At 47.5% G+C, this 27,780-nt stretch overlaps 3 protein-coding genes across 5 annotated transcripts in view; 2 read left to right on the top strand and 1 right to left on the bottom strand.

Moving 5' to 3' along the window:
* The window catches only part of Ddx55 (DEAD-box helicase 55), a 15,247-nt gene extending 12,577 nt beyond the window's left edge, over window positions 1-2,670 (top strand). Inside the window, exons 11-14 of one of the 2 annotated variants that reach the window (XM_005344374.2) lie at window positions 621-735; window positions 1,070-1,238; window positions 1,699-1,991; window positions 2,209-2,670. In XM_005344374.2, the coding sequence (XP_005344431.1) occupies window positions 621-735; window positions 1,070-1,238; window positions 1,699-1,991; window positions 2,209-2,385 (754 nt within the window). In that variant the 3' untranslated portion in view covers window positions 2,386-2,670. Of the gene's footprint in view, window positions 1-620; window positions 736-1,069; window positions 1,239-1,698 lie in introns of both variants that reach the window. The other variant, XM_026785169.1, reaches the window with a different exon arrangement.
* A 463-nt stretch (window positions 2,671-3,133) lies between these two features.
* On the bottom strand, window positions 3,134-13,118 carry Eif2b1 (eukaryotic translation initiation factor 2B subunit alpha). Its single transcript, XM_013350099.2, has 9 exons — window positions 13,017-13,118; window positions 11,899-12,000; window positions 10,373-10,509; window positions 10,158-10,274; window positions 8,365-8,477; window positions 6,853-6,921; window positions 6,018-6,093; window positions 4,614-4,739; window positions 3,134-3,844 (listed from the first exon to the last, which is right to left on the bottom strand). The coding sequence occupies exons 1-9, from the start codon at window positions 13,027-13,029 to the stop codon at window positions 3,680-3,682; spliced, it is 918 nt and encodes a 305-aa protein (XP_013205553.1). The 5' UTR covers window positions 13,030-13,118; the 3' UTR covers window positions 3,134-3,679.
* Window positions 13,119-13,158: 40 nt separating this feature from the next.
* Gtf2h3 (general transcription factor IIH subunit 3) overlaps window positions 13,159-27,780 on the top strand; it is a 16,558-nt gene continuing 1,936 nt past the window's right edge. Inside the window, exons 1-10 of one of the 2 annotated variants that reach the window (XM_005344370.3) lie at window positions 13,159-13,219; window positions 16,634-16,713; window positions 18,260-18,366; window positions 18,455-18,621; window positions 20,697-20,759; window positions 21,713-21,742; window positions 22,200-22,228; window positions 22,805-22,879; window positions 24,179-24,232; window positions 26,850-26,918. In XM_005344370.3, the coding sequence (XP_005344427.1) occupies window positions 13,207-13,219; window positions 16,634-16,713; window positions 18,260-18,366; window positions 18,455-18,621; window positions 20,697-20,759; window positions 21,713-21,742; window positions 22,200-22,228; window positions 22,805-22,879; window positions 24,179-24,232; window positions 26,850-26,918 (687 nt within the window). In that variant the 5' untranslated portion in view covers window positions 13,159-13,206. The other variant, XM_026788070.1, reaches the window with a different exon arrangement.

Here is a 27,780-nt window from a genome sequence, read left to right as displayed (position 1 = left end):
TTTCATTCTTCTACAGATTGACATCCAATTTTGCCAGCACAATTTGTTGAAGATGCTCTCTTTTTTCCATTGTATACTTTTAGCTCCTTTATTGAAAATCAGGTGTTCATAGGTTTGTGAGTTAAAGTCAGGGTCTTCTATTTGATTCCATTGGTTGACTTCTCTGTTTTTGTGCCATAGTTTTGGTTTTTGAAGACAGGGTTTCTCTGTAGCCCTGGAACTCGTTGCCGCCCCATGTAGATCCACCTCCTCTGCCTTAGGAGTGCTAGGACTAGAGGCTTGCACTGCCATGCTGTTTTCCTCACACTCTTTCGAAATGTCAGAGCTGCGTTCAAATTCAAGTGATGTTTTCCTGACATCTGTCATTCCAGGGCCCTTTCTCTTTAGGCTTTTTCTTGCTTGTCAGTTTTGCCCTGTGACTGCTGTGTGATCTGAGGAAGCCCAGCTTTGGTCGGGTGTCCTCAGAGCCAGCAGACCATCCCTCGGATCCTGTCTGCAGCGTCTGTTTCTCTGCACCTCCTCTATACTCACTATGCAGCACTGTGTCGTGCGACAGCTGCATGGCTGAATCCTGACTGCTCACTGCCACCCTGGGGTACTGCCCCACCCTGTCCCCTTAGTGCCTTCGTGCATCGCTGTGGACGCACAGCCCGGATAGGCCACGGTGGCAGCGCTCTGGTGTTCCTACTGCCGATGGAGGAGGCGTACATCAACTTCCTGGCCATTAACCAGAAAGTAAGAGGCACACTGGCCTGGTAGCTGGTGGTTAGCAACTGAGAGGAGGTTAGCAACTCACCTGGGCTGGGTTGGGAGGTACTGGCCAGCATCATGACTTGGGAACACTGCCTATTGTTGCCTGCCATCTTACTAATCGGGATTGTTATGTGCAATGCCATTTTCAAACTTAAAAAAAAAAAAAGAGCTCCAAACTCCTATTTGACTAAGGAATGTGTTTGGGCTGGATTTGGCCCCTGGCTCTTGGTGTACTGTGCTGTCCTTGGTTTATTAGCTCTGGCAGGTACTGGGTTGGAGGGACTACAGGGAAGGTGAGATGGTGGTCTCTGTGTAGTGTCCCCTGCAGGAGATGAGCCTCCAGAGAAACACAGTAGACCTTCTGCCAAAGCTCCGGGCCATGGCCATGGCCGACAGGGCAGTGTTCGAGAAGGGCATGAAAGCCTTCGTGTCCTTCGTCCAGGCTTATGCAAAGCACGAGTGCAGCCTCATCTTCAGGCTGAAGGGTAAGCAGGTGCTTTGCCTTCTCTAACCTTGTTTTTTGGGAGTGGGGGGGAGGACGACAGGGTCTTTCTGTAGCCCTGCCGGTTCCTGCTGTGGAGACCAGGCTGGCCTCAAACTCAGAGATCTTACCTCTGCCTACCAAGTACTGGGATTAAAGGATTAAAGCTGGGTGCCACCATGTCTGACATAATCATATTTCTTCTTTTCTGAGTCTTTGGGTGACAAGGGTTGCTTTGTTTTAATGAAATATGTGGCATGTTAGGTTAGTGTTTATAAAAATAAAAAAGAAAGTCCTGTATAGGACTCTGAGTAGAGGCAAAATAAACTGCCATTTCCATCTTGAAAAATGTTTCTTAAAAATTCTATTTAAATTTATTACGTCATTTAATTAAGCAACATCATGAGGAACCCGTGCCCAGCTGTGATGTCTTGCGGTGCTAACTCTAAGCTCTTATCTGTTAGATCTTGACTTTGCAAGCCTTGCTCGAGGGTTTGCCCTGCTAAGGATGCCCAGGATGCCAGAACTGAGGGGGAAGCAGTTTCCAGATTTTGTGCCCGCAGACATCGATACTGACATGATTCCATTTAAAGATAAAATTAGAGAAAAACAGAGGCAGAAACTTTTGGAGCAGAAACGAAAAGAGAGGACAGAAAATGAAGGGAGAAGAAAGTTCATCAAAAATAAAGCTTGGTCGAAGCAGAAGGCCAAGAAGGAGAGGAAGAAGAAGATGAAGGCAAAGAGGAAAAAGGATGAGGTAGAGTGTGGTGCTCTTTGTTCCTTAGCCTCCTCCTTAGAACCCCGACATTCAGTGTGTGAGGACAGCAACGTGGCCACAGTGGGCTGGGCTGTGTGGACACCGCACTCCCCCGTTCATTTTGGAGCCTCTGGTGTTGACCCTGGCTCCTGTAGGCCCAACAGGATCTGCTGCTTTCTAGAGCCGCAGCTAACAGCCTTGTTGCTTCTGCACTCAGGGTTCGGATATCGATGACGAGGACATGCAGGAACTCCTTAATGACACAAGGCTCTTGAAAAAGTTTAAGAAAGGTAAGATCACAGAAGAAGAATTTGAGAAGGGGTTGCTGACAAGCACCAAAAGAACAGTCCCGCTGACAGACTTAGGGGTCTCAGACTTGGAAGAGGACGGCTGACCTCAGCCTCAGGTCAAGGCTGTTACACCACTGGCCTGTTACTACACTGGCCTACACTCCTGCCCTTCCTGGAAGACTGTTCTGGAAAGCTGTCTGCGCTGACAGGGAAACACCAAAGAACTGTACACCCACGAGCACTACAGTCCTGCCAGAGTCTCACAGAATTCATTATTTGAGTGGAAATTTGTACTTTATAACAGATGTCAGTATTGGTTTTGATTAAGTGTACTTTTTCTGGTGTAATTTTGTACTTTATTACAGACTTGAAAATATTTTCATATATATGAAATATTTTATATGAATATATACAAAATATATTTTCATATATATATACTGTAGCACACTTGATTTTAGGCCTTGTAAAATTTCTAAGTATTCCCAGTCATGTGACCTCCCTTCTCCCCCTCCCACCCAAATGTTGCATGTCCTGTGCAGGCCTGTCTGGAGCACCTGCAGACGCACATGTGGCTATGCCCAGTGGGTTCTGGGTTCTTTCTCTCCTTTGCAATAGGGGCTACACTATGTAGTCCAGGATGCTTTGAGAATGATCCTCCTGCCTCAGGCTCTGTGTGCTGGGGTCACAGGCTGTGCCACTACACCCCGACTAGAGTGAGTGCTTATTTTATTGGCAGATAGGTGTAAGCCAGGAATGGAATTCTGTCCTGAGACAGTGCTGCTAGGCCATTTGTGGTGTTCCGCCCACTGTGCTTACAGTTTCTGGCCTTGGTCTCCTGGTACTGATGCAATACCATATCCAAATCGTTCATATAATTTATTAAAAAAGATCCTGATCTGTTCCCATGTTTAATTTACAAAAGCTGTTGGGGACTTAATCATGTTTAAAGAAAACTACTTTATAGACAGGTTAGGTCCAGACATTCTGTAAGCAGCATTCTGGGAAGGCATTGGTGTTTTTCCTGTCTGGCCTGACCCTGCTGAGGAGACAGAGCCCTGAAGCCAGATGCAGCCAGCAGTGTTTCCTGCCTTGTTTGTAAGGCACCCAATGCTGTATTCTCAGTGGCTGTCCCTGCAGAGCGGCCTGCGTCACTTTGACTGCCCACTCGTGTGCTCTCCTTCCTGGGTTTGCAGCCAGTCACCTAACTTGTACTTCCACAGACAGTGAGTTTCTGAAAACCGGAAGGATGCTTGCTTCTAGAACTGGGAACAGGTTTCAGATGTGGCAGAGCTGAGTTGAAAGGATTCTCCAGGACTTCCGACGTCAACCGGTTCAGTTTGGAGCCAGATGGCTCACCCTGCACACGTGCTCCCTGCAAGCTGGCAGAAGGGACTCTGCTCACAGGTACAGCTTGATGAGCTCATCGCTTACAGCAGAGGGCGTTAGCACGCCCAGGTCCGTAAACAGCAGGGTGATCAAGGATGGGGAAGTATAGTCCACCCACGGGTGTTCCTCTTTGAGGTCCTGCCCAGTCTGCACAGACTTGAGAGTGTCTGCCTTGTACTGAGGAGGGAAGAACTTGTATTAGTTGGGTTGGCCTCGTATCTAGGCTCTCTACTGCTGAGGCTGTAGTTTGAGCGCTAAGTGAGCTCACATCAGGATTGCCCCCATGTCAGAAAACTGGCTGTGTGGCAGGCTGGGAGGGACAGTACTCACAGGATCCCACCCCATCCCAGATAAGCAAATCTTCAATGGAAGGGCCTGGCCAAGGTCACATTTTATAAAAGCATAGGTGGGAATGAAGAGTTGATTCTAAGGCTGGGGTTCCACCAGTCACACAGTATGGTGCTATTTCATTTGAATTTTAATAAAAATAAAGCTTGCCTGAAGATTAGAGAGTAAAACAGCCACCTTACAGAACAGGCTGTTTTAATCCCAGTAGCCACACTAGTTTGCCATAGAAACCAGGTGGTAGTGGTGCATGCCTTTGATCCCAGCCCTAGAGAGGAACATAAGACTGGAGGAGACAGCTCTCACAGTTTCATTCTGAGATTCCTGGAGGCAGGATCGTCATTTCAGACTGAGGTAGAGGTAAGAGCCAGTGACTTGCTGTTTTGCTTTTCTGACCTTCAGGTTGAACCCCAATTTCTGTCTCAGGGTTTTTATTAATTGTGCTACAACACAGCTTCTCTGCTATACAAATAAACAAGATGGAGGCTGCCCACAAATGTGTCCTGGTACCATAGAAGAGCACTGGAGGACAGCAGTGGGAAATGAGGACCTTTCTAGAACATTATAGAATTAAAGACCCTGTCAGCTATGTAAAACCCACCTTAAACTTATCTGGGACGTCTTGCTGGTTGAGTGGGAAGAGCCGTACAAACTTGAAACTTTCTGCAACCACATAGAAGGGTTTGTTTTGGGCTTTGGCACACACGGCCATCTGGTTGGTCCCAATCTGAGAAGTCAGGGAAATGGAAGAGATGCAAGGTTAGTTTGCACAACTCACTGTAGTGGAAGCACAGAGTAAGGGCAATTCTGGCATGGTAATTTTTTTGTTTCATTTAGTTTTTTGAGACTGGCTTGTTTTCTTTCTTTAAAGGTCCTCTTTGAAGACTAGGAATTTAGCTCAGCTGGCAGAATGCCTGTCTAGCATGCTGAAGCCATGAGTTCAAGCCCCAGCCAGCACTGTCCAAATCAGGCCCTGGTGGGAAAAATGTTATCCCTAGAGATTACGGGGAGGTAAGGCAGGAGGATTAGAAATTCAAAGGCATGTTCAATACATACTGAGTTCAAGGCCAGCATGAAATATCTTTAAAAAGGGGGGGGGGGAACAAAGGTAGCTCTCGGTTTGAGGCCAGCCTCGTCTACAGAGCTACTTCAGACAGCTAGGGCTACACAGAGAAACCCTGTCTTCAGAAACAAACGAAAAAAAACCAAAACACTTTTTTTCTTCCAAGTTAAATGGTCCCAAACCACATGAAAATGTCCAGTACCACCAGCTAGGATGAGCCACTTCACACTTCCCGGGGACTTAAGGCACTTGCTGACCAGTGTCCCAGCAGCACTCTGCACCATAGCCAGTGGAGGGAAAGCCCAGTGTCCACTATCAGTGACCATGACCACACTGTCAAAGGACGCAGCCCTGACACACGCTGCAGTCGGGGGTGGGGGATATGACTGAGGCGGCAGGGTCAGTGAAGTATGCCAAGATCAAAGCCATGAGCTCGGGAGTCTACTTGTGTCAGTAGCACTGGAAAAGTCAGGACAGAACAAAGGGGACCCAGGGACGTGGGAAAAGGCCATCTGGGACAAAGTTTTACAAACACTGGTGACAGCATGGTGTGATCGTGCTGAAAGCCACTGAACCAAAGCCTCAAGATGGTGCATGCACAGCGTAACATGACCAAGATGCTGTGTCATGGACAGTTTCCTAGGTAAGAAAACCCCGAGGACTAACACCTTCAATCAAATGTAAGCAAAGCGGGAGACACTCAACTCTCTAAGCTGAATCTGTCTTGCCTGGGTGTGGTAATGCATACCTGTAATCTTAGCACTTGGGAGGCAGAGACAGGAGGATCGGATCAGCCTCAACCATACAAGACCCTGTGTCAAAACACAGATCCAAACAAAAGCACCGATCTGTGTAAATGTGCAAATTGACAAGCCACAAAGGCCAGCCTCTAAAGATGACATCTGCTGCAGGGGCGTCCAAGGCCAGTGAGGCAGTACCCACCTTGTTAATAATGCCTCCGTTCTCAACCACTCCTTCAGCACCAACTATGACAAGATCTGCCTTCTCCATGATGTAGCTGAGGAAATGGACAAGAGGAAAGGCTTCACATACCTTTCTTGGCTCTAGTTAATGTCTGATGATGGTGGGTTCTTCCCACAGCTGCCGTTTTCACAGGACGTCTGTCACAGGCAGCTGCCCTGGCACTGTACCTTGCCACAGCATTAAAACTGTTGAGCCAAGGTCTCAGTTTGTAGCCTTGGTTGGCCTGGAACTCAGATCCACCTGCCTCTGCCTTGCAGTGCTAATAGGTTGAGTCACAGTTTACTTTTTGAGACAGTAAGAGCTGCTGAAAGTGCTTATGGAACAACTCCTAGCCCTCTTCATAATGCGCTTTCTTTCCCAGAGACTACTCGTCTTCAGTGACAGACTGACGGCCCAGCTGGGACAAAGCCTCAGTGAGCCACTGACCACCTAACTGCTCAGCACAGGCTGACTTTATCCTTTTACTCTGAAAACAGGAACAGCTGAGTGTTCCACCCATGCTAGCAATTCCAGCATTTGGGAAGCTGAGGAAGGAGTGAGTTCCAGGCCAGACTGGGCTACAGGAACCTGTTTCAGAAATAAGACACCCCCACCCCTCGCCCCCGCCACTAACAGGCGTGAACATAGGTCCTATGCTGGGCTCTCTCACGACCTTGTGATAACCTTGCTACTGCAGAGTGGCTGCCTATTAAGGGAGAGATGCTACCCAGTCAGATTTTATGGATGGGATTCATACTCTAATTCGAAAGCCCTGCTTGGAGCCAGCACGCACATGTGGGAGAGTCATACTTACCCAACAGCAGCATCCAGCACCACGGTGACAGGAACATTGAGGTGGCAGAGGGCTTTGGCCATTTTCTTCCTGAAGGTGACATGAGGACATTAGATAAAGTCAAAAGGTCCCACAGTGATGCATGATGAACTTGATTTAGACAGAGATGTCCTGTGACCTCAGTGGCTTATGGGCCAGGTCGTGACTCTGGACTAGGGAAAGGAGAACCCAAGTTCTTTAATTTTTTATCTTTATTTTTTAAGATCTAGTTTTTATTTTCTGTGTGGTAGTTTGGATGTATTTAGCCCCCATAAGCTCACAGAGAATGGCACTATAGGAGGTGTGGCTTTGTTCGAGCAGATGTGGCCTTGTTGGGAGAAGTGTGTCACAGTCCACTTCCTGTTGCTTTCTGATCAATATGTTGCCAGCCCCGTGTCGGCCTGCCTGCTGCCATGCTCCCCACCATATTATGGACTGGACCTCTGAAACTGTATGTGAGCCACCACAATCAGATGTTAGCCTTTACAAGAGTTGCTGTGGTTATTGTGTCTCCGCACACCAAGAGAAACCCTAAGACAACGATAAGTGTTTTCCCTGCATGGGTCAGACATAACACATGCACGCCTGGTATCTGAGGAGGCCAGAAGAGGGTGTGGGATTCCCTAAAGATGGAGTTACAGACGGTTGTAAACTACCATTTAGGTATTGGGGATTGAACCCAGATCTTCTTCAAGAGCAATCAGTGTCAGTGAGCCATCACTGGTTCTTTCTCTCTCTCTTTTTGAAACAGGGTTTCCCTATGTAGCCTTGGATGTCTTGGAACTTGTTCTGTAGTACATCAGGCTGGCCTTGAACTCAGAGATCTGCCTGCCTCTTCCTCTCAAGTGCTGGACTAAAGGTGTGCGCTACTGTGCCTGGCTTATCACTAGTTTCTTAAACTACAGAGTTGTGGGTACAGCTCTGGGGTGCCTGACTAGCATGTGCAGGACCTGGATTTACTCCTCAGCACGACAAAGAAAAACAAAAACTATACTCTTAAAGGAACCTGGTAATGAAGTCAGCTGAGAATAAAGTTCGCTTTTCGTGTCATCTGGAGATGGTTTTGTCAATCACCAACTAATAAAAGCTTTTCATACAGTCGCCTGCTGTTCCTCTGATGTAACTCTCTAAAGAAAAATCCTTAAAGGAGGTTGGAGAGATGGGTCAAAGTTAAGCTGCTCTTCCAAAGGTCCTGAATTCAAATCCCAGCAACCATATGGTGGCTCAAAACCACCCATAACAAGATCTGGTGCCCTCTTCTGGCCTGCAAGCATACATTCAGACAAAACACTGTATGTGGATTAAATAAGTAAATCTTAAAAAAAGAAAACAAACTTAAAAAAAAGCAAAACCCTAAAAATTGAAAAAGAAGCAAAAAAAGCTACAGCCTGTACTGTGCCCCTCAAACCCACAGGGACTTTCCTCCCAGGGTCAGAACAGTCATGAATGGGTCCAAGGCAATGCTGACTCACTGGCTAGTGGCAAGATACTTGCCCGGATAAATCAGGCTGAGACTCCGTGATATATACACTGAACCGCTTCTTGGCTGCCACGGCTTCTTCTAGGACCCTCAGGACGACTCTGGAGTAGGCGTGAGTTAAAATTCTCTATGGAACAAGAAACCTCATCAGAAGGGTGGGCTGCCAGTCAGCCACTGCCTGTGCTGCCCGCACTGCTATATGACGCGTGCTTACAGTCCTGTATGCTGCAGATCAACCACAATCGGAAGGGTGACTCTGACAGCCCATGGAAGTTCAACACTCCTGTCCGAGAGGAACCCAAACGTACAGAAGACGTCACGGCTTGGCTCCCTGCCAATAAGCTAGAGCTTGCATACTTGGGCTTACAGGTGCTGGGAAGGGGAGGTAACACAGGACCTGATGAGACCTGGTAGCGCAAGGCCAGGGAAACCAGGCCCAAGGGGCCCTCTGTCACATCATCCCAGAGCCACTTGGGTTTTCTAGAAGAGGTAAAAATCTAATATCTAACTGTATACAAGTTACGCTAAGAGATTTCATTTCCAAAATTGACGAGCACTGAGGGGTTAATACAGCTTCTGGCACAGGTAATTGTGGACTCACACAGACTATGTATGCTCTAGGATGCAGAGGACCACACAAGGCGCGGTGGTGGACACGATTCCCCAGAATCGCAGGTTCTCAGGCCGCATCTTGAACCTGAGGAGTCTTCATTTAACAACCCTGAGGGTGATCTGACCACAGGTTCAAGATTCAGCAGCTCGGTTTGTAACTCAGCTGTTAACCCCGGTTAAGAGCTGTGTGTGGTGCAGGCAAGAAACACACACCACAGCCACACACTGTGAGAGCTAAGTAGTGTCATGGCTGGGCCTCCACTTGGCCTAGGTGTGTCTGACACTGCCATTAACACAGCTCCGTGTCCACCTCCCAGTAAGTCACAAATACTCAATAGCATACTTCAAAGCTGGGAAATGCAGTAAAGCCGTGATGTGATGCAGGTAAATAGAGACGTGGTGCATGGAGGCTGAGTGGTGGGGGCTGTGCTGATGCTCAGGAAACATGATGGCTTCATCACCTGGTGGAGTGGACAAGCTGGAGACTGGCTCTACCTGCCATTCCCCACTTGATGAGGACAGCTCCACCCAGGACTGATGCTGGCTCAAATACATGGCAGTGACCATGGGAAGAGCTGGTCTGAACAGACTCATGTCAGGTTAGAGATCTAAGTACACACCCAATCTAAAAACAGGTCTTTAGAGCAGGTGCAATGGCTCAGTGGGTAAAGGGGCTTGTCACTAAGCCTTAGACCCTCAGATTCTCTGCAGTGGGAAGACCTCCACACACTCACTGTGGCGCCTCTGCACACTCACACAAACACATAATTAAGAAACAAATGTAATTAAAAACACTTCTTAAAAAAAAATAGCTTGCTAAGAGGCTATGGGCATAGTTCAGTGGTAGAGCAGGTCTAGCATGTCTGAGGTCCTTACTTTCATCTCCAGATCCAATTAAAAAAAAAAGGTTAAAATTAAGACTCACTTATGTTGGTCCCATGTTCTCCCAGTTCATGATGGTGAGCCTCTATAGTATCTGTGTTTGCAGAGCACTGGCTACAGGAGGTATCTAGTTTATGCCCCACCCACCCAGCCAGTCAGCTGCTGCTCTCCTTATTAACAGACTAGGAAACTGCAAGACAGAGAAGTGACTTGTCCCTGGGCCCAGCAGTAGGTGGCAGAGTCAGGACTTTAGGCCCAGTAGCCTGACTCCAAAGCTCTTGATTCTAACAGTAAAGGGGAGCCGTGTACTCACCGCCCCGTCTTTGATGAAAGTATGGCACAGATCTGCAATTTTATTTCTTGACAGAGATATTCTCCTGAGGAAAAGCTCTCCTCTCTCAATCATGATCTTCTTACACTTGGAGTAATCCTAGGGAGAGGAGCAAAATGAAGGGAGACCGCAGGACGCTGACAGTATCTGCAGGCCAACAGAGAAGCAGAAGAGGCTCCTGAGGGAGGGGGGCTTACAGAGTACTCCAGGGAGGTGAGGCTGATGAAGCGGAGGAAGAGCTCTCCACCAGAGGACACGGCCACGGACGAGTCCACGCCACACAGGGTTTCTATGGCACTGGTGAGGTTTGCCCTCAGGCCCTGCAGCGTCTCCCCTGCAATGACGTCAGGAATGTGATGTTCATTTAGGGCGACGGCCCTTGCGGGCCTGCACTTCATCCACTCTTACAAAGAACACTGGCTGCATCTCTGTGCCAGCCACTGGGAGATGCTGCATGAGAGGGCTCTGTTCTCACGAACAATAAACAACAGACAAGTGACAAACTGTCAGAGGACAGGAGACGGTAGGACGATGAACAAGAGCGAGCTACTGTAAAGGGCTGGCCTCTTGCATTACAGGCCATTTAAACGGAGACTTGGATAGGAAAGGACCCAGTGAGGACAGCTTCTGTGTAGACATCAGTGATACAAAGGCCCAAGGTAGGAACACACTTGGTATAAAGAGCAAAGAAGGCCAATGAGATGACTGAGCAAAAGCACTGTGCGGCTCAAGCCTGGCGGCCTGAGTGCGAAAGACCCAACTCCGGAAAGCTGTCCACTAAGCATACCGGCTCACCGTGGCATATGCATACCACACTCATGCACATGCTAATAATAAGATAGAAATTAAAAATCCAAGAAGCCAGCAGGGCTGCGTTCTTGTATTCTGCAGTAAGCGACAGCATGGCAGATGGTGAGACAGTGCGGGTCCACAGTATCTGAATGTATGTACATTGGCAAGCCACTCGAGGCTGTGTTAGAGAAATTTTTCTCTTGGCCACCCCATGAGAATAAAAAAGGCATCATTATAATTTCTGTGTAAAAGAGGTCATATTATGCCAAAATCTTAAGATTACAATATTTGTTTAGTAGATCCCAGTGAATATTGATGCCAGATTTTTCCCCCCCGAGACAGGGTTTCTGTGTAGCCCTGGATGTTCTAGAACTAGCTAGCTCTAGTAAACCGGGCTGGCCTCGAACTCACAAAGATCCGCCTGTCTCTGCCTCCCAAGTGCTGGGAGTAAAGGCAAGCGCTACCAAAATATTTTGTTTGTTTTTGGAGACAGGTTTCTCGGTGTAGCCCTGGCTGTCCTGAAACCCACTCTGGATCTGAACACAGAGATCCGCCTACCTCTTCTTCCCGAGTGCTAGGATCAAAGGTATGTGCCACTATACCTAGCAATATTTATTCTGGAACATTCTCTATAGCATCTGCACAGAATCTAGGACAAGCAAGGAGCTTGGTACTCATCTATAAAGCTAAATTATTGCTTTCCTTTAAGCCTTTGTTATACTGACTCTCGATTCCCAGCGTATTTTATAGGCAGATAGGTGTCCTTTAGGTGACAGCCTGAGGGCTCCCTGGCCAAAAGGATGGACACAGAGACAGAAGCTGAGTTTGAGACTGTAGGCGGACCTGCACGGCTCCCTGTCCCTGTCCGCTCTCCTAGAAGTGATCTGAAAATGTTCCTAAGGCCCAGGTTGTCAAGGGTGACTCTTTGTACCTTTGTCTCTCTTCAAGAACTCCAGCAAGGTCTGGATGGCAGCCACTGCTGAGGCCATGTTAGGATCGCCTTTCATCTGAGACTTAAAGTATTCAATTAACTCTAGGAAGAGAGGAGAAAAACACGAGTCATCACCCAAGCTTAGCAAGATGAGGCTAGAGTGCTTGGTAACAACGGCTGACCTTGAATAAGAAGCAAAAACATTAAAAACATTTTTTTTTAAAGAAGAGCAGCTTTTAAAGTTACAGGGAACAAGTGTTGATTGGGATAGGAGATACTTCCGTACTATTGGCAGGGACACCTCTTTCATATTGGTTTTTCTTCTTTCTTTTTAGTTTTTTTGAGACAGGGCTTCCTCTATAGCTTTTGGAGCCTGTCCTGGAACTCGCTAGGCAGACCAAGCTGGCCTTGAACTCGCTGAGACCCGCGCCTGCCTCTGCCTCCAGAGCGTTGGAAAAACTATTGGTGTGTCAGACGGAGACTTTAGAGGCCAAGTCCAGGGGTTAGTAGTCTAGGGAGTCCTCTCGTCCACTTTATTAATCTCTCCTGCAGCCTTCTGAGCAGTCTACAGTCAAGTCTACTCGTGTGCCCAAATACAAATGGGAAAATGCATACAGTTCTACCAAGCTTAGTTTCCATTAAAGTAAGTATATTAGTTTGTTTTTCACTCAACAGAACCATCCTGGTAACCATGATGGACAAGAAAACTAACGATGCCTTATTCCTTCAAGTAGGGACAATGTGTCTTCTTACTGCGCACAGAGGACACCCAGACACGGAGGCTTGCACACTGATTCTGAGAGCCAGTTTTTGTTTGTTTTTCGAGACATGGTTTCTTTATGTAACCCTGGCTGTCCTGGAACTCGCTCTGTAGACCAGACTGGCCTCGAACTCACAGAGATCCGCCTGCCTCTGTCTCCCGAGTGCTGGGATTAAAGGCGTGCGCCACCACTGCCCGACAAGAGAGCCAGTTTTTTGGAAGAGGCCACTCGGACAGCGTGTGCTGAAGCCAGTTTGCGCGCGTCCGAGAGGCCCAGACCACAACACAAAAGCAGTGAGAGCAAGAGCAGCTCGAGCCCGGACTGCCCGTGTCCCAGCCGCTCGGGTCACCCACTCACCGTGGTTCTCCATCGCTTCTCCGCGAGCCTCGCAACCGCGCCGGCAGCAAGCCACAGGCTGACAGCGTGTCGCACGCTTCAAACATCACTTCCTCCGCCTCGAAGTTGAGGTGACGTCGTTTGTCAGCGCCGGAAGTTGGCGTGCGCGCGTCGAACCGTGGGCGGCTCTTCACCGAGACGTAGGGGCGCCATGGCCACAGACGGTGAGGGTGGCACGAGCCGGACTTGGAGCTGGGTTGGGAGGGACACGTTTGGTTGTTAAACGAGGAGCCAGTGTAGTCGTTCGTTCACTCAGCAATTTCAATGTTGAGACAGGGTCTCACATAGAACTCGTGATGACAAGGATGGTCTTGAACTCTTGATCCTCCAGCCTCTAGCGTGCTGGAAATCACAGGCGTGCCCGTGGTACTCAGATCTTTGTGCTTTCGCAGTAGGCTTCCTACCAGTTGAGTCCCATCCCCAGCCCTAGTATTTTTACGTAGGCACCGTCTCCTGCCTTAGCCTTCCGAGTTCTGGGGTTACAGGCCTGCATTACCACGCCAGTGTGTCGTTCGGTAAATACTGGGATTGTCCCCGTTTACTGAACGTTATTCTCGAAACTGGAGGGTACAGCACAGAATCAACACAGGGAAATTTGAATGTGTGGTGTTATTCGGTGGAGAGGGGCTGTTGACAAGTGAAATCATTCCAAGAGGTGACCAGGGCTGTGAGGACAAATGTGTGGCAACTAAGTTCAAGAGGGCTGTCTTTCGTTAGGACTCCAGGAGAGATGGAGACACTAGAACTGGATTGAGCAACACTATGAAGTTCACTTTAAGTACAAACATTCTGGGAGGTTAAACTTAGAAGAGCGAAACGGGCAGTGGGCGGATAGAGGAAGGTGAGAGAGAGGCTCTTATTTATATACCAACCTGCTAGTTACAGCTTTCAAATTACATTTCCTCCCCAAGATTCTTGCGTTTATTTATTGTGTGTGTGCGCGCGCGCGAGAGAGAGAGCACTTAGGAAGTCAGAGGCAAACTTGTGTTATTGATTGTTTAGGTTTCCGGGATTGAACTCAGGTCATCGGGCTTGTAAGCAATCACCTTTACCAGCTGAGCCCTATCACTGGCCCCGAGTTATTTAGATTGACAACATTAGAAGCATCACTTTGGCTACTGTGTGAGAAATGGATTCTGGGGAGCAAGAGTAATTAAGGAAGTGCACTCAGCAGCCGTAGCCATGACCCACACCTCTGTGAGAAAGGCGGACCTGGCACAGCTTGTCAGGCAGGGAGGCAGAGGCTGAAGGAGCCTGGCAGAGACGTTTCATGCACACACTTCTGACAGGCAGCGCATTGTTTTCTTTCTTAGTCTTCTTGGTACTATCAAGGAAGGGAGCCTAAGCAGGATTTGGTTCTGCAGAAACCAGAAGTGGGGGATGGTCCTGGTGAAGGAGCTGGGCTGGGAGAAGGAAAGTAGGAGGCAGTAAGTTGGGCACATACTCGCCCAGCTCTGTTATTATGTGTGCATCCAGGCTTTTCATGACAGCAGGCACTGGCAGGGTTGCTTTGTCCCTTCAAGTGCAGGCTCTTGGCTGGGTGTGGTGCCAGATGCCTGTAATCCCAGATACTCAAGACGTAGGAGGTTACCAAATCAAGGCCAGCCTGGGCAATTTTTTAAGATGCTGTTTTAAAGGGTCATGGTTCCTAGGGAGATGACTCAGTGGTTCAGAGTACTATCAGGGGACCCTGGTTAGTCCAGCAGCCACATAGCTGCAGAAACATCCAGGGCATATGGTGCCATCTCCCAACCTCTGAGGGCACTTCATAAATGTGGCACACATCCATAGCTGCGGTCAAAGCTCTCACTCATACAGAATAAATGTAATTGTTTTTAAGTAAGAAAATGCGGGGGCTGTCGTTTGGTTGCAGAGCCCTTTCTTACCATGTAGAAGTTTCTGTGTTTATTCCCAGGACCAGAGTAAATGAAGCATAGGTTCTTTGAGGACTCGGAGCCAGGACCTTCATCACTAGTTATAGTTATTACTGTGGCTGTTTGTTGAAAGCGTGTGTTAGCTGGGCCTGCTTTGTTGTGTCTGTCAGTGCGGATAGTGGCCTAATTCCTTTACATGGCAAAACTTTGTTCACAGCCAGGCAGTGGAGGCTCACGCTTTTCATCCCAGCATTTGGGAATCAGAGGCAGGCAGATCTCTGTGAGTTCGAGGCCAGCCTGGTCTACAAGAGCAAGTTCCATGACAGCTAGCAAAAATAATAATAATAACACTGGTCTACAAGAGCAAGTTCCATGACAGCTAGCAAAAATAATAATAATAATACTGGTCTACAAGAGCAAGTTCCATGACAGCTAGCAATAATAATAATAATAATAACAACAATAACAATAATAATAATAAATTGTTCACATAAGAATTGTTTTTCCCTCTTTGGCTCTTTTAAAAAGTTGATCCCTGGTCTGGGAATGTAGCAATATAGTAAGAGTCCTTGCCTGACATTCACAGAGCCCTGGTTTGTCCCCAGCACTGTTTCCCACCAGATGTGCTGGTACTGAAGAGACTGAAGGATCAGTAGTTTGATGTCATCCTTAGCTACACAAGGCGTTTGAGGCCAGCCTGTGCTATATAAATAAAAACTAACCAACTAAATAAAATAAAGATTTTTTTAAACTTTTATTTATTTTTTAAATTTATTATATATATAGTGTTCTGGGCACCAGATCTCATTATAGATGGGTGTGAGCCATCATATGGTTGCTGGGAATTGAACTCAGAACCTCCAGAACAGCAGTCAGTTCTCTTAACCTCTGAGCCACCTCTCCAGCCCTAAAATAAAGATTCTTAATCCCTGCTGGCTTGGCTGTTGTACGATGGCTCATCCCGGCTGCTCATGGACCAGCCTCGTGGCTCAGGGGTCCCTAATCTGCTTGAAATCCTATCGTGGAGATTCCTGTTGCTCATTCAGTAAGATCAAGACCAGGCTTTAAAATGTGGATACCTTTGGGTTAAGTCAGTATACGTTTGTGGAGTGTCCACCACATGCCAGGAGCAGAGGGTTGGCATGCCCCACCCACAGCCTAGCGCTTATAGTGCTGGGGGCAGGTGAGCGCTAAGAAGGTCTGCCCAGCTCCTCAGCCCTGGTTGGCTCAGCCTGGACCTGGTTTTGAACTCGGGGAGATCCATCTGCCTCCTCCAAATGTTGGGATTCCCCAGCATTTAAAATTAAATTTTTTCTTAACATTTATTGTGTGTGTGTGTTAGTGGGCAGCTTTGTTAAGTCAGGACTCACCTGACCATGTGCATCCCAGGAATTGAACTCTGGTCATCGGGCAAGGCTGTAAGCCTTTACCTCGTAAGCCATCTCTGCCCCTTATTTTATAAAATGAGATACTGGCTCTCAAACCAAGGGCTTCTCCAATACCAGGCAAGCACTCTAATCATTTAGCTGTGTCTTCAGCCCATAATTTTTAAGGAAACTTGGCTCTTTCGGTGAGCTCATGATCCGTCAGAGGGTGATAGCCATATGAGGCCCTCTAGTTATTAAATGACCATCGGGAATGTTGTCTGTATTTCAGTTTCATGAGGCTGACATTTTGAAATGTTGCTCTTGTTCCTGTTTGCAGAAGATGAGTTGAATCTTCTGGTTATCATAGTTGACACCAACCCGATTTGGTGGGGAAAGCAAGCATTAAAGGGATCTCAGGTAAGATGGCTTGAGCCTTCCCACGATTCTCCTTAATTTCAGTTTGTGTGTATGCCACCCACTACCTTGCAAGCAGTATTGGGTCCTTACAAGCCGGGTGTGGTGGCCCTCGTCCAGTCCTAGCCCTTAGGTGGAGGCAGGCAGATCTCAGGAGGTCAGGCTCATCTTTCCAGTCTAGGCATCTAGAGACACTGTCGGAAAGGAGGCTGTGAGCATATAACAGCCGCCAGTTATACCGTGCAGACCAAGGAGTTCTTAGAGCAGGGAGATGTGTACCTGGCCCCACCGGACCCGGGAACGCACATGAAGTTCTCAAGCCTGGTGATCTGTTGACTGTCACCCTCTTCCGGCCTACGTATGCAGGCAGCTGATTGCCTCCTGTCTATTTGGCTTTTCTAAACAGTTCCTATATCTCTTGTATGAGGAGGCATCTTCTGTTATATATCTGCTTGGGGGAGGGGGTTATGGTGTGCCGCAGCATGTATATGGAGGTCAGTGAACAACTTTTGGGGGCCTGTTCTTTGCTTCAATCGTGCGCTCTAGGGATCGAGCTCAGCTCATCAGCCTTGGTTTAAAGCACCTTTAACCATTGAGCTATCCCACCAGACCTCGTCTTTGGAGTTTTGAGATAGGTAGGGTCATCCTTTTGTGTTTTTACATTTAGTCTTTGTTTGTGTATGTGTGTGAATGCTTGCATGTTGTAGACACCTGTAGTTTGCTTCTTTCTCCAAGTGCTCCCCAGGCATCAAAGTTCCTGTATTTGTTCAGCCATCTCATTGACCCAAGTTTTAAATTTTGATGAAACACAGTTTATTTATTAAAACAAAACAAAACAAACGAGATTGTGCTTTTTTAAAAATTTTTTTCAGTACAGGTATTTGGGTATCCCAGGCTGGCCTTGAACTTGCTGTACAGCCTGAGGATGAACTTCTGGTTCAGCTGCCTCTGTCTCCTAAGTTCAAGGCTTCCAAGTTTACATGTGTGGCCCCACCATGCCAGTATTTGAGAAGTAATGTTCTCGTGTATAAACGATTCTGTCAGTAAAGTCAAGAAGGCTTCCTCTCGGGGCTGGAGAGATGGCTCAGAGGTTAAGAGTATTGCCTCCTCTTCCAAAGGTATTGAGTTCAATTCCCAGCAACCACATGGTGGCTCACAACCATCTATAATGGGGTCTGGTGCCCTCTTCTGGCCTGCAGGCATACACACAGACGGAATATTGTATACATAATAAGTAAATCTTAAAAAAAAAAAAAAAGAAGAAGAAGAAGGCTTCCTCTCAGGTGCTGTGCTTCCGGTTTTAGGAGCAGCGGAGCTGAGCCGATTTTTAGTGTTGAGTCACTGTGTCAGATGTCGGTGACTGTCCATCGGCACATAGTGGCACATGTCACAACGGAGAGGTAAAGACAGGTGAATTGCTGGACATTTGTTGCCCAGGGCAAGGCTCTTTTTTAAACACACCAGTGTATAAGTAAAGCTAAGTAATGAACAATCGGTTTTTCAATGCCGTCTTCATCAGGAGCTGACTTGTTTTTCCCGTGTTTGTCAGTTCACTTTATCCAAGTGCATGGATTCTGTGATGGTGCTGGCGAATTCCCACCTCTTCATGAACCGCTCCAACCAGCTGGCGGTGATAGCCAGCCACATCCAGGAAAGGTAGGACCAGCACTCTGCTGGGGCTGCTTTCTAGTCCTTGCTGGTTTCATACACGTGTGTAGACATGCTGGTTACTCTACCCTGTCAGCCGATTCTTATACCCGGGGAAGAATGGCAGACTTGGAGACTTCTTCGGAGACCCTGGCAACCCGCTTCCTGACTATAATCCCTCCGGGAGTAAAGACGGGAAATACGAATTGTTGACAGCTGCAAATGAGGTGATCGCCGAGGAGATCAAAGATCTGATGACCAAAAGTAAGAGCCTGGCTATAGTCACTATTACCTCCCTGTAGTGAAACTGTTGTATACTTTTAAAATGTAAGGTTTGTATTGAATCTTTGAGGATTTCATGCGTACCGTGTATTTTGGTGATATTTGCCAACCCCATTCTTCCTAACCCTTCCTATTTCCTCACCCCCTCCCAACTCTCTCTCTCTCTCTTTAATAATCTGGCCAGGGTTGCAAATGCCTTTGATTTCAGCACTCAAGAGACAGAGGCAGAAGATCTCCTGTGAGTTCTAAGCCAACCTGGTCTACTTATCCGGTTCCAGGAGAAAGTTTGTCTCAAAAACAAAAAACAAAACAAAACAAAGAACCCTCTTGTGTTGCCCATATTCTCACGGTATGGGCCATGTCCTGGAGTATGGTTGCCCTGTCAGGGACCACACCCTTAAAAAAAGCCAACCTTGCCACCCCAGGCCATCGGTTGTTAATGGCTCCCCAGCTAGGGGAGGCTCATGCGTCTGTCCATCTTAGTTACGTTTCTATTGCTGTTAAAAAGCACTATGACCAGGGCAACTTACAAAGCATTTAATTTGGGATTCATGGTTCCAAAGGGTAGTAGAACCTTCGTGGTAGGGAGCATGGCAGCAGACAGGCGGGCTTGGTGCTGGAGCAGTAGCTGAGAATTTACATCTAATCCAAAAGCACAGAGTAGGGGAAGAGCTAACTGGAAATGGCATGAATTTTTGAAACCTTACAGTCCACCCCTGGTGACAAATCTCCAACAAGACCACACCTCCTAATCCTTCCCAAACAGTTCCTCCAACTGGGGCCCAGGAATTCACATGTAAGAGCCTGTGGCAGCCATTTTCATCCAAACCGCCGCAGCCTCCAGTGCTGTCATCTTTAAAGTCAACAGTACCTTTCCCAGCTCAGGGCTCTAGTGTCCCTGCAGCTTGCCATGGCTTCCAGCCTTTGGTCTGCAGCGATCCTTAGAGGAAAAAGGAACTCTAGAGATGAGAAGGGGCTGACAGTGACCCAGGGCTGGGACAGACATGTGGGCCCATGGTCTCAGATGATAGAAACTGCTCTACAGTCAGAGCATGGGGATGGGCACTTGCTAAGAAGTAACTGAGTTCTAGAGCTGGAGAGATGCCTGGAGGTTAGCAGCACTTGCTGCTATTGGAGAGGACCCAGGTCTGGTTCATAGCACCCATGTAGGGAGGCTCAGTGCCCCCTCTAACTCCAGCTCCAGGGTAGCCAATACCCTCTGGGCCTCTGCAGGCATCATGTACACATCCACACACACACACATACACAAATTTTTTTTTTTTTTTTTAAAAATTGGGTTTCTAAACAATAAGCTTTTTTGAGACAAAAATCTTCCTGTGTCTCCCTGACTGGCTTGGAGCTTGCTGTGTAGACCAGGCTAGCCTCAGATTCACAGAAATTTGTTTGCCTCCACCTCCAGCACAGTGGGATTAAAGGTGTAGGCTACCACACCTGGCTCCATCTTAACCAGTTCTGAGTGTACAGCTGAGTAGTGCTAGGTGTGCACACTCTTTCAAGGCCATCCTACTGGCCTTCTCAAGAACCTTATCCTAAATAAAATTCCACGTTCTTTATTTTAGTTTTTTACTTTTCATCTTGGTTTATTTTACTTTATGTGTATGAATGTTTTGCCAGCATGTGTGTCTATGCACCATGTGTGTGCCTGGTTTTTGTGGAGGCCAGAAGAGGGTATCAGATCCCTTGGAGCTGGTGTTGTAAATGATTGTGAGCCCCCACTTGGATGCTGGGCTTTGAACCCAGGTCTTCTGGAAGACCAGCCAGGGCTCTTAAGAACTCAGTCACCTTTACAGTCCCTCTCCAGCCTCTAAATACCAACTCCCATCTCTGCCTCTCTTTCCCCCAAATAAACACCTAGACACTTTGAAGAGAGGTGTGGAGTAGCTTACTTGGGTTTGCTGATTACTCGTCTCTGTGTTTCGAAATCCACTTTGAACAAGTCATCTTGTGATTCATTCATGAATACTTGCATTTCATAATAACTTTATTTGAAAAAAAGACTTAGAATTTCCCCATTTTGTGCTCTTTTACATTTGCAGGTGACATAAAGGGCCAGCACACAGAGACATTGCTAGCAGGATCCCTCGCCAAAGCCCTTTGCTGTATCCTTGTGCTAGTGTGTTCCAAAGCAGCCTTTTTTAGCGAGGGTGTTTAGCTGGTGGCTTCTCCAAGACCTTGTTCTCTAACACTCATGTGCAGTGGCTCCTTTGGCCCTTCAGGGTGTTTCCATGACCATCCGAAAAGCCTGGTGCTGCTTCTTAGTGAGGTATTGCTTTGTTTCTTTTGTTTTGTTTTGTTTATCTTATTTTAAGAATGAGTGTTTTGCCTGAGTATATCTCTGTGTACAGTGTGGGTGTCTGGAACATGTGGAAGTCAAAAGAGGGAATTAAATCCCCTAGAACTGGAGTTGCAGGTGGTTGCTAGGCACCGAGGCTGGGATCTCTGCAAGAGCAACCGGTGTTGTGCCTTGCTGAGCCATTTCTCCAGCTTCTTGCTTCTTACTCTGATAGTCTAGTACTTGCTTTGATCTTATTCCTTGAATTGCCATCTCTGGTACTGAATTTAAAAGTTGTTTACCAATCTCACGGTTTAATTAGTGAGTGGCACTCTGTGGGTGAGCAGGTGACCTGGCCCGAAGCACAGGGCAGCCAGACTCTTCCTGATTTCACGTGTCATGGGCTCTCACTTCATTTTTGTGAAGTGTCTTTGAACAGTATTGAGTGCTGTTTACGTCCTGGCGTTTTTATCCAGCTGTCCCGATCCTCGTTATGCCTTTCAAATTCATCATCTCGCTGGAGGGACCCACTGATTTGGGTGTGGCCCCAGTATTGGTATCAGGGATGGTGGATGGTCAGCTGTCTGTCCTGTGGGCTTCAGTGCAGAGCTCATGCTTCCCTTGCTGAGTTCAGAATTGGGTACTGAACCGAGACCCACCCATATGGCTGTCATGGCAGGAGATGGGAGGGGGCTGGCTTAAAGTCTGAAGGTCTGTTTTCCTATTAGTGTGGATGTTTGTGAAGCAGCATGTTTATTTTCCTTAATGTTAACAATCCAGATATTCACAGAGTGAGCAAGGCAGTTAAAGGTAGGAGCTGATTGTTTTGCAATTACCGCCCTTTGATTTTAGTGCTGCATGCTTGGTGGGGTATTTAAGAATTGCTGAGGGCTGGCGGGATGGCTCAGCGGTTAAGAGCATTGCCTGCTCTCCCGAAGGTCCTGAGTTCAATTCCCAGCAACCACATGGTGGCTCACAACCATCTGTAATGAGATCTGGTGCCCTCTTCTGGCCTGCAGCCATACACACAGACAAAATATTGTATACTTAATAAATAAATTAAAAAAAAAAAAAGAATTGCTGAACACTCAGAGGCAGGCAAATCTTTATGAGTTCAAGGCCAGCCTGGTCTACATAATAAGTTTCAGGCCAGTCAGGGCTGTAGAGTGAGATCCTTTCTCAAAATATAAAATAACAATTGCTTAGAAAACCATATACTTTTTAAGCTATCTTGTTTGTTAAATTATCTGTTTTTGTCTCTTTATAGATAATCAGGAGATGAAATCAAGGATTTTGGTAAGGTTATACACAATTTAGATATAACTGCAGACAGGTGGAAACCATGGGAATGAGTCCAGGTGTGATGTCACAGACATTTAAATCCAGCACTGGGAGAGGGAGACTCAGGCTGATCTCTGTGAGTTGAAGGACAATGTGATCCTACATAGCAAGTTCCAGATCAGCCAGGGCTTCATAGTAAGACCCTGTCTCACAAAGCCATCTGGAAAAGCATTTTCAACATTGTTACTTTTATAGAAAATTAATATTTCTAAAATCAAGAGCTCTTGGGCCAGTGAGATGGCTCTGTGAGTAAAGGTGCCTAGCCTGATGACTTCAGTCCCCAGGGCCCACGTGTATGGAGAAAACTAACTCCCAGTGTTGTCCCCTGGCCTCCCAGTGCATGCTGGATATGCTGGACAGATGCCCATCAGTCTATCAAGGACCAGGACGGATCTGGTGTCACCATTCACTTCAGGGGTTTAGTACTGAGTAGGAAGATAGACTGGAGAAGTGGCCCCGTCTTTGACTTGGAGCAGGTCATGTCCCAGTGAGTCCTGGGAGGTGCTTGAGGTCGAACAGCTGTGTTTGCAGGTGATCAAGGCTGCAGAGGACAGCGCACTGCAGTACATGAACTTCATGAACGTCATCTTTGCTGCACAGAAGCAGGTGAGACATCAGCCTTCCTGATTTCTGAGAGAAATCCTCGGAGGCTGGGTGTGGTGGTGCATACCTTTCTGAGTTGGAGTCCAGGCTGGTCCATATAGAGAGTTCTAGGACATCCCAAGGCTCAAAAAACAAAACAAAAAACCCAAAAATTTGATCACTGTCATTCAGTGTGGTTCTGGTTGTGGCTTGGGGATTCAGAATCCACACAGGGTACCTGTCATCCTGGGTCCTTGCGACTGGGCGGTGTTCTCAGAACACTCCAGCTTGTATCAGGTGTCATGCTGCTCATCCCGTTAGCCCACATTGGCTAAGACTCCCGGGTTGACGGTTTGATACAGGAACCCTCAGCTTTTCCATCTTTTGTATTTTTTTAATTTTTGGCAGTGTCATTTAACCCAAGACTTTTACATATGTGATGAGCTCTACGTGACTTGAGTGTTCCCAGGAGCTTCTTGTTTTGTGTTGAGACAGGTGGGCTCTTGCTAACTTGCCCAGGCTGGTGTCAGCTCCCTGCAGTCCACACAGGCCTGGAACTTGAGAAGCCCCTGTGTCAGTCTGCTGGGCAGCTGGCTAACGGTGTGCACCATTCACCTACAGTTTCTCTTTGATGCTAGTGTGGCATGTGCTGTGCAGATAACTGAGATGTTCGGATAACCTGATGCATCATCTTCGTTCTGTTTTTGTTTTTTTGTTTTTTTTTTTGTTTGTTTTTTTTAATGTGTCCAAGTGTTCTGCCTGCAGACATATACATGCAACATGTGCACTTCTGGTGCCCATAGAAGCCGCAGGAGGGTGGTAGAGCCAGTGGAACTAGTTACAGATGGTTGTGAGATAGGATGTGGGTGCTGGAAACTGAATCAGGGTCCTCTGGAAGTGCAGCCAGTGCCCTTAGCCACTGTACCATCTCTCCAGCCCCCTCTAAGCCTCAGTTGGAACATACAGCACCACTGGAGCCCAGTATTACCTTCAGTGTGGTGCATGTTGCAGTGAAAAGGGGTCAGGCTTTGGAGACAGGATTGGGACCTGGACTGGATGTTTCAGAAGCCAGTGTCCACCGTGCAGCATCACTGGACATGTTAAAGGACCCATTTTAGGGATAGAGTCTGATTGGACAAAATGGAGCACATCTCTACCAATACTAGGGAGATGGAGGCAGGAAGATTAGCACAAATTCTATGCCAGTCTAGACTATAGAGTTGAAAACCTGCCAAAAAAAAAAAAAAAAGATAAAAGAGAATAGAGTCTAGACGTCTGAGACAGCCATAACCATTGCTGTAGTGTTTAAAATGCTCCTTTCAGAATATTCTCATCGATGCCTGCGTCCTAGACTCGGATTCCGGGCTCCTCCAACAGGTATGTCTCCAGGGGGTGTTTCTGGTTGTTTGTCTTGAGACAGGGCCTCACTGTAGCTGTAGCTGGATCTGGAACTCACAGAGGTCTACCTGCTTCTGCCTCCCGAGTGTGGAGATTGAAAAGTTTGTGACACCATGCCTCCCCCATTTTCTAGGAAAATGTAAATTCTGTACGTTGCATTATTTATATGTCTTGGGAATTACTGTTAGATGTTGTAGTCATGCTTTCTTGTCGGACCCACTAGCCTGCAAATAATGACATTGGGGACATTAGTTATAAAAGCTCGACCTTAGCTTAGGCTTGTTCCCAACTAGCTCTTATAACTTAACATATTAATCTACGTTCTGCCCTGTTCCTCATCTCCATACTTCCCATCCTTCTTCCTCCTTGTCTGGCTGGCACCTCTTCTGCCTTTCTTCCCAGAGCTTGCTCTCTGCCCAGATCCTGCCTATACTCTCCTGCCCAGCTATCGGCTGTTCAGCTTTTTATTGCATCAATCACAGCAATACATCTTCACACAGTGTACAGATATCCCACTACAAGGTATTGCTTTGGGGTTGTGGGGGGGCCAGGGGTGGTAAGCTCTTACTCTAGCCTAGGCTGGGGTCACATTCCTGGCAGTTCACCTGCTTTAGATGCTGCTCTTTGAGCAGAAGTTTGAAACTAAATCTTTTGATTTTACCAGAATGGCGAGGGTGTAAAGGTCACACACCTGAAATAATCAGCAAGCCATGGGTGACTGCCTTTTGCTCACAAGAAGTATTTCTGGGCCAGTGAGATTGCTCAGTGGCTAGAGGTGCCTGTGCCCAAAGCTGATGACTTGAACCCATATGCTGGAAGGAGAGCGCTGCTCCCTCAAGTTCTCCTCTGGTCTCCATTCATGTGCCATGGCTTGCTTATGTGTGCACACACAAATAATAAACGTAAAGACAATTGTTAATCTCCCTTCCTTTCCCTTCAACATTTCCTTAAAGAGTTACATCCTTGAAGATCAGTCATCAGTGGAAAGGGCTGGTGCTGGGCTGAGGGGAGGGAGCATGCGCAGGTCCGAGAGCGCTGCACTTGTCAGTTCTTGGGCTCAACTTGACAGTAGGCATGTGGTATTTTTTGTTTGTTTATTTTAGTTTTTTGTGGCTGTCCTGGAACTCGCTCTGTAGACCAGGCTGGCCTCAAACTCACAGAAATTCTCCTGCCTCTGCCTCCCAAGTACTGGGATTAAAGGCTTGTGCCACCACCATCTAGCCTGTTTTTTGTTTTTAATGCATAAGTGCATTTTAAGGAATTGTTTAGAGATACCTAAGAATTCATTACATTTTATTTAAAATCTAGTATCCCTCCCCGTGAGGATGAGACACAGTGTAGGAGTTAGTCCTGGATGTGGGCGCCATATGACATCAGTGCTTGTGTCTGTGTCATGTTCAGATGAGGGTGACTGCTGCCTCCCTCAGCTCCTCAGCCACCCTGGCTTTATGTATCTACACTGTTGCAGTTCCCATTGCCTTACGTATTAGGCTTTCAAGGTGACTTGATTTGCAGCTCTCAAAGGGTTGTTAACTTGGAGATAACTCTGGTTGAAAGCTGGCTCTGGCCCTGTCCCTCACCAGGGTGCCTCGGGTGCACATGCCATTGGCTCCTGGACCTCAAGTCACGGGTGGACAGAGCTCTGGCTTTTCTGCGCCGTGGCTTCTCCCAAACTCTGAGCCCTGTCTCTGAGCAGAGCATGGTTCACAGGGCAGCCACTCTGCTTTCCCCTCTTTCTCTTCCTCCCTTTCCATACTGCTGTGATCTGGATGAATCTCTGCTGAATCCCACTCCTGTCTTCTTTCCTAACTACCCCTTCTATGGGGCTTGCAGACATCTGGGCTCTCTTAGCACACTCAGTCTGTCATCTTGGGAGTAAGAAAGAAGCTGATGGCATAAGACAGGCCATGTTACTCCCTTGCTTAACTGCCCCCACCCCATCCCTAGCATCCCAGCACACTTTGGCTAATACCCAAGTCCTTGCCTTGGCCTTCTGTTCACTTCACATCTTCTCTTTTCCTGTGGACCCAAGGGTGGTGTTGCCTAAAACCATAGTTAACCTGGACTGTTGTGGCCTAGTGCCTTGGCACTTTTCCCCTGCTACCTAGGCTTGGCCCTTGCCTTTCCTCAGCTTTCCTTTCCCATCACCCACTTGATTGTCATGGAAATTAAAATCTTTAACATCAGTTTTGTGCCCAGCAGCCCGACGTGCTCTTCTCCCTCCCCCCACTTAAAACTAGCAAGGAAACTTTAAAGCAAAGCATTGGGAAGCTCATAATACGCTGAATGGCACAGAGGGCAGAGAGTGATGCTGCCAGGGGCTGTCCTGCCTGTTGGCAGTGCTAGGAGCTCACCTGAGGAAGAGACACAGTAGCCTGGGAGTCTGGAGCAGAGCTGAGTGATAGTGTCTAGTGTGGGCAGTAGTGAATACATGAACCTCACTGGAGCAGAGCTGAATGATCGTGTCTGTAGTGTGGGCAGTAGTGAATACATGAACCTCACACCAGCTGACTTAGAGACCCGTGGAGTCCTCATGAACCCCACTCCCCTGGGAATGCCAAGGTTCTGCGTTGTTCATGACCTCTCTGTCTTACAGGCTTGTGACATTACAGGGGGATTGTACCTGAAGGTGCCTCAGATGCCTTCCCTCCTGCAGTACTTACTGGTGAGTTATCGGGCCATCTCTAACATACCAGGGTAGGAATTGCTGGGAGAGAATGGCTTCAGGGTTCCCAGGCTGAGAAGGGTGGGCTTCCAGGTCTTTGAACTCTGAAAGTTTTTGCAGATGTCATATGATTATATAGCAGAGTGGCGTGGGGCTGACAGCATGGCTCAGGGAGTAAGGGTGCTTGCCGCCAAGCCTGATGACCTGAGCTCAATCTCAGGATCTGTACGGGGAAAGGAGAGAATCACCTCCTACCAGTTGTCTTCTGCCTGCCATGTGTATGTGCTCACACACATACAAGTGCACAAATTAAATGAAAAATAAAAAAAATTGTGGGATGAATAACAATGAATCTTAATAGGTGTTAAAGGAAATTATTATTTTGTGTATGTTACGTCCCCTGAGTGCATGTGGAGGGCAGAAGCCAACTGGCAGGAGCAGTTCTCTCCTTCCAGGTGTGGCAGGAGCAGTTCTCTCCTTCCAGGTGTGGCAGGAGCAGTTCTCTCCTTCCAGGTGTGGCAGGAGCAGTTCTCTCCTTCCAGGTGTGGGTCCAGGAGTGGAACTCAGCTCATCCAGGCTTGCTCGCATGTACCTTTCCCCACTGAGCCAGCCATATAATCAGCCCCAGAGGACAGGCTCGAGTTAGTATTCTCCTGGTGATGATTGGCTAAGATCTGCTCTTGATTGTGACGACTGGCTGAGCTCTGCTGTCTGTGTGATGACTGGTTAAGCTGTTGTCTGTATGATTGGCTAACGCTGCTGCTTGTCTGTGTGTGATGATTGGCTAAACTCTGTTGTCTGTGTCTGGACTGTTGCTGTTTTAAAAGTTCCTTGTATTTTTTTGGATTTTTTTTTTTTTTTT

Source organism: Microtus ochrogaster, chromosome 2 (assembly GCF_000317375.1).
Source record: "Microtus ochrogaster isolate Prairie Vole_2 chromosome 2, MicOch1.0, whole genome shotgun sequence".
In the NCBI taxonomy this organism is placed as follows: Eukaryota; Metazoa; Chordata; class Mammalia; order Rodentia; family Cricetidae; genus Microtus; species Microtus ochrogaster.
The sequence above is the reverse complement of the archived record's forward strand: the minus strand, read 5'-3'. Positions and strand labels throughout refer to the sequence as shown.

Coding starts and splice junctions, on each gene's coding strand:
- Eif2b1 (XM_013350099.2), bottom strand. Junction 10,510..11,898: donor GTTCTTGAAGAGAGACAAAG/GTACAAAGAGTC, acceptor ACGTCATTGCAG/GGGAGACGCTGCAGGGCCTG. Junction 4,740..6,017: donor ACGGAGGCATTATTAACAAG/GTGGGTACTGCC, acceptor CTGACTTCTCAG/ATTGGGACCAACCAGATGGC.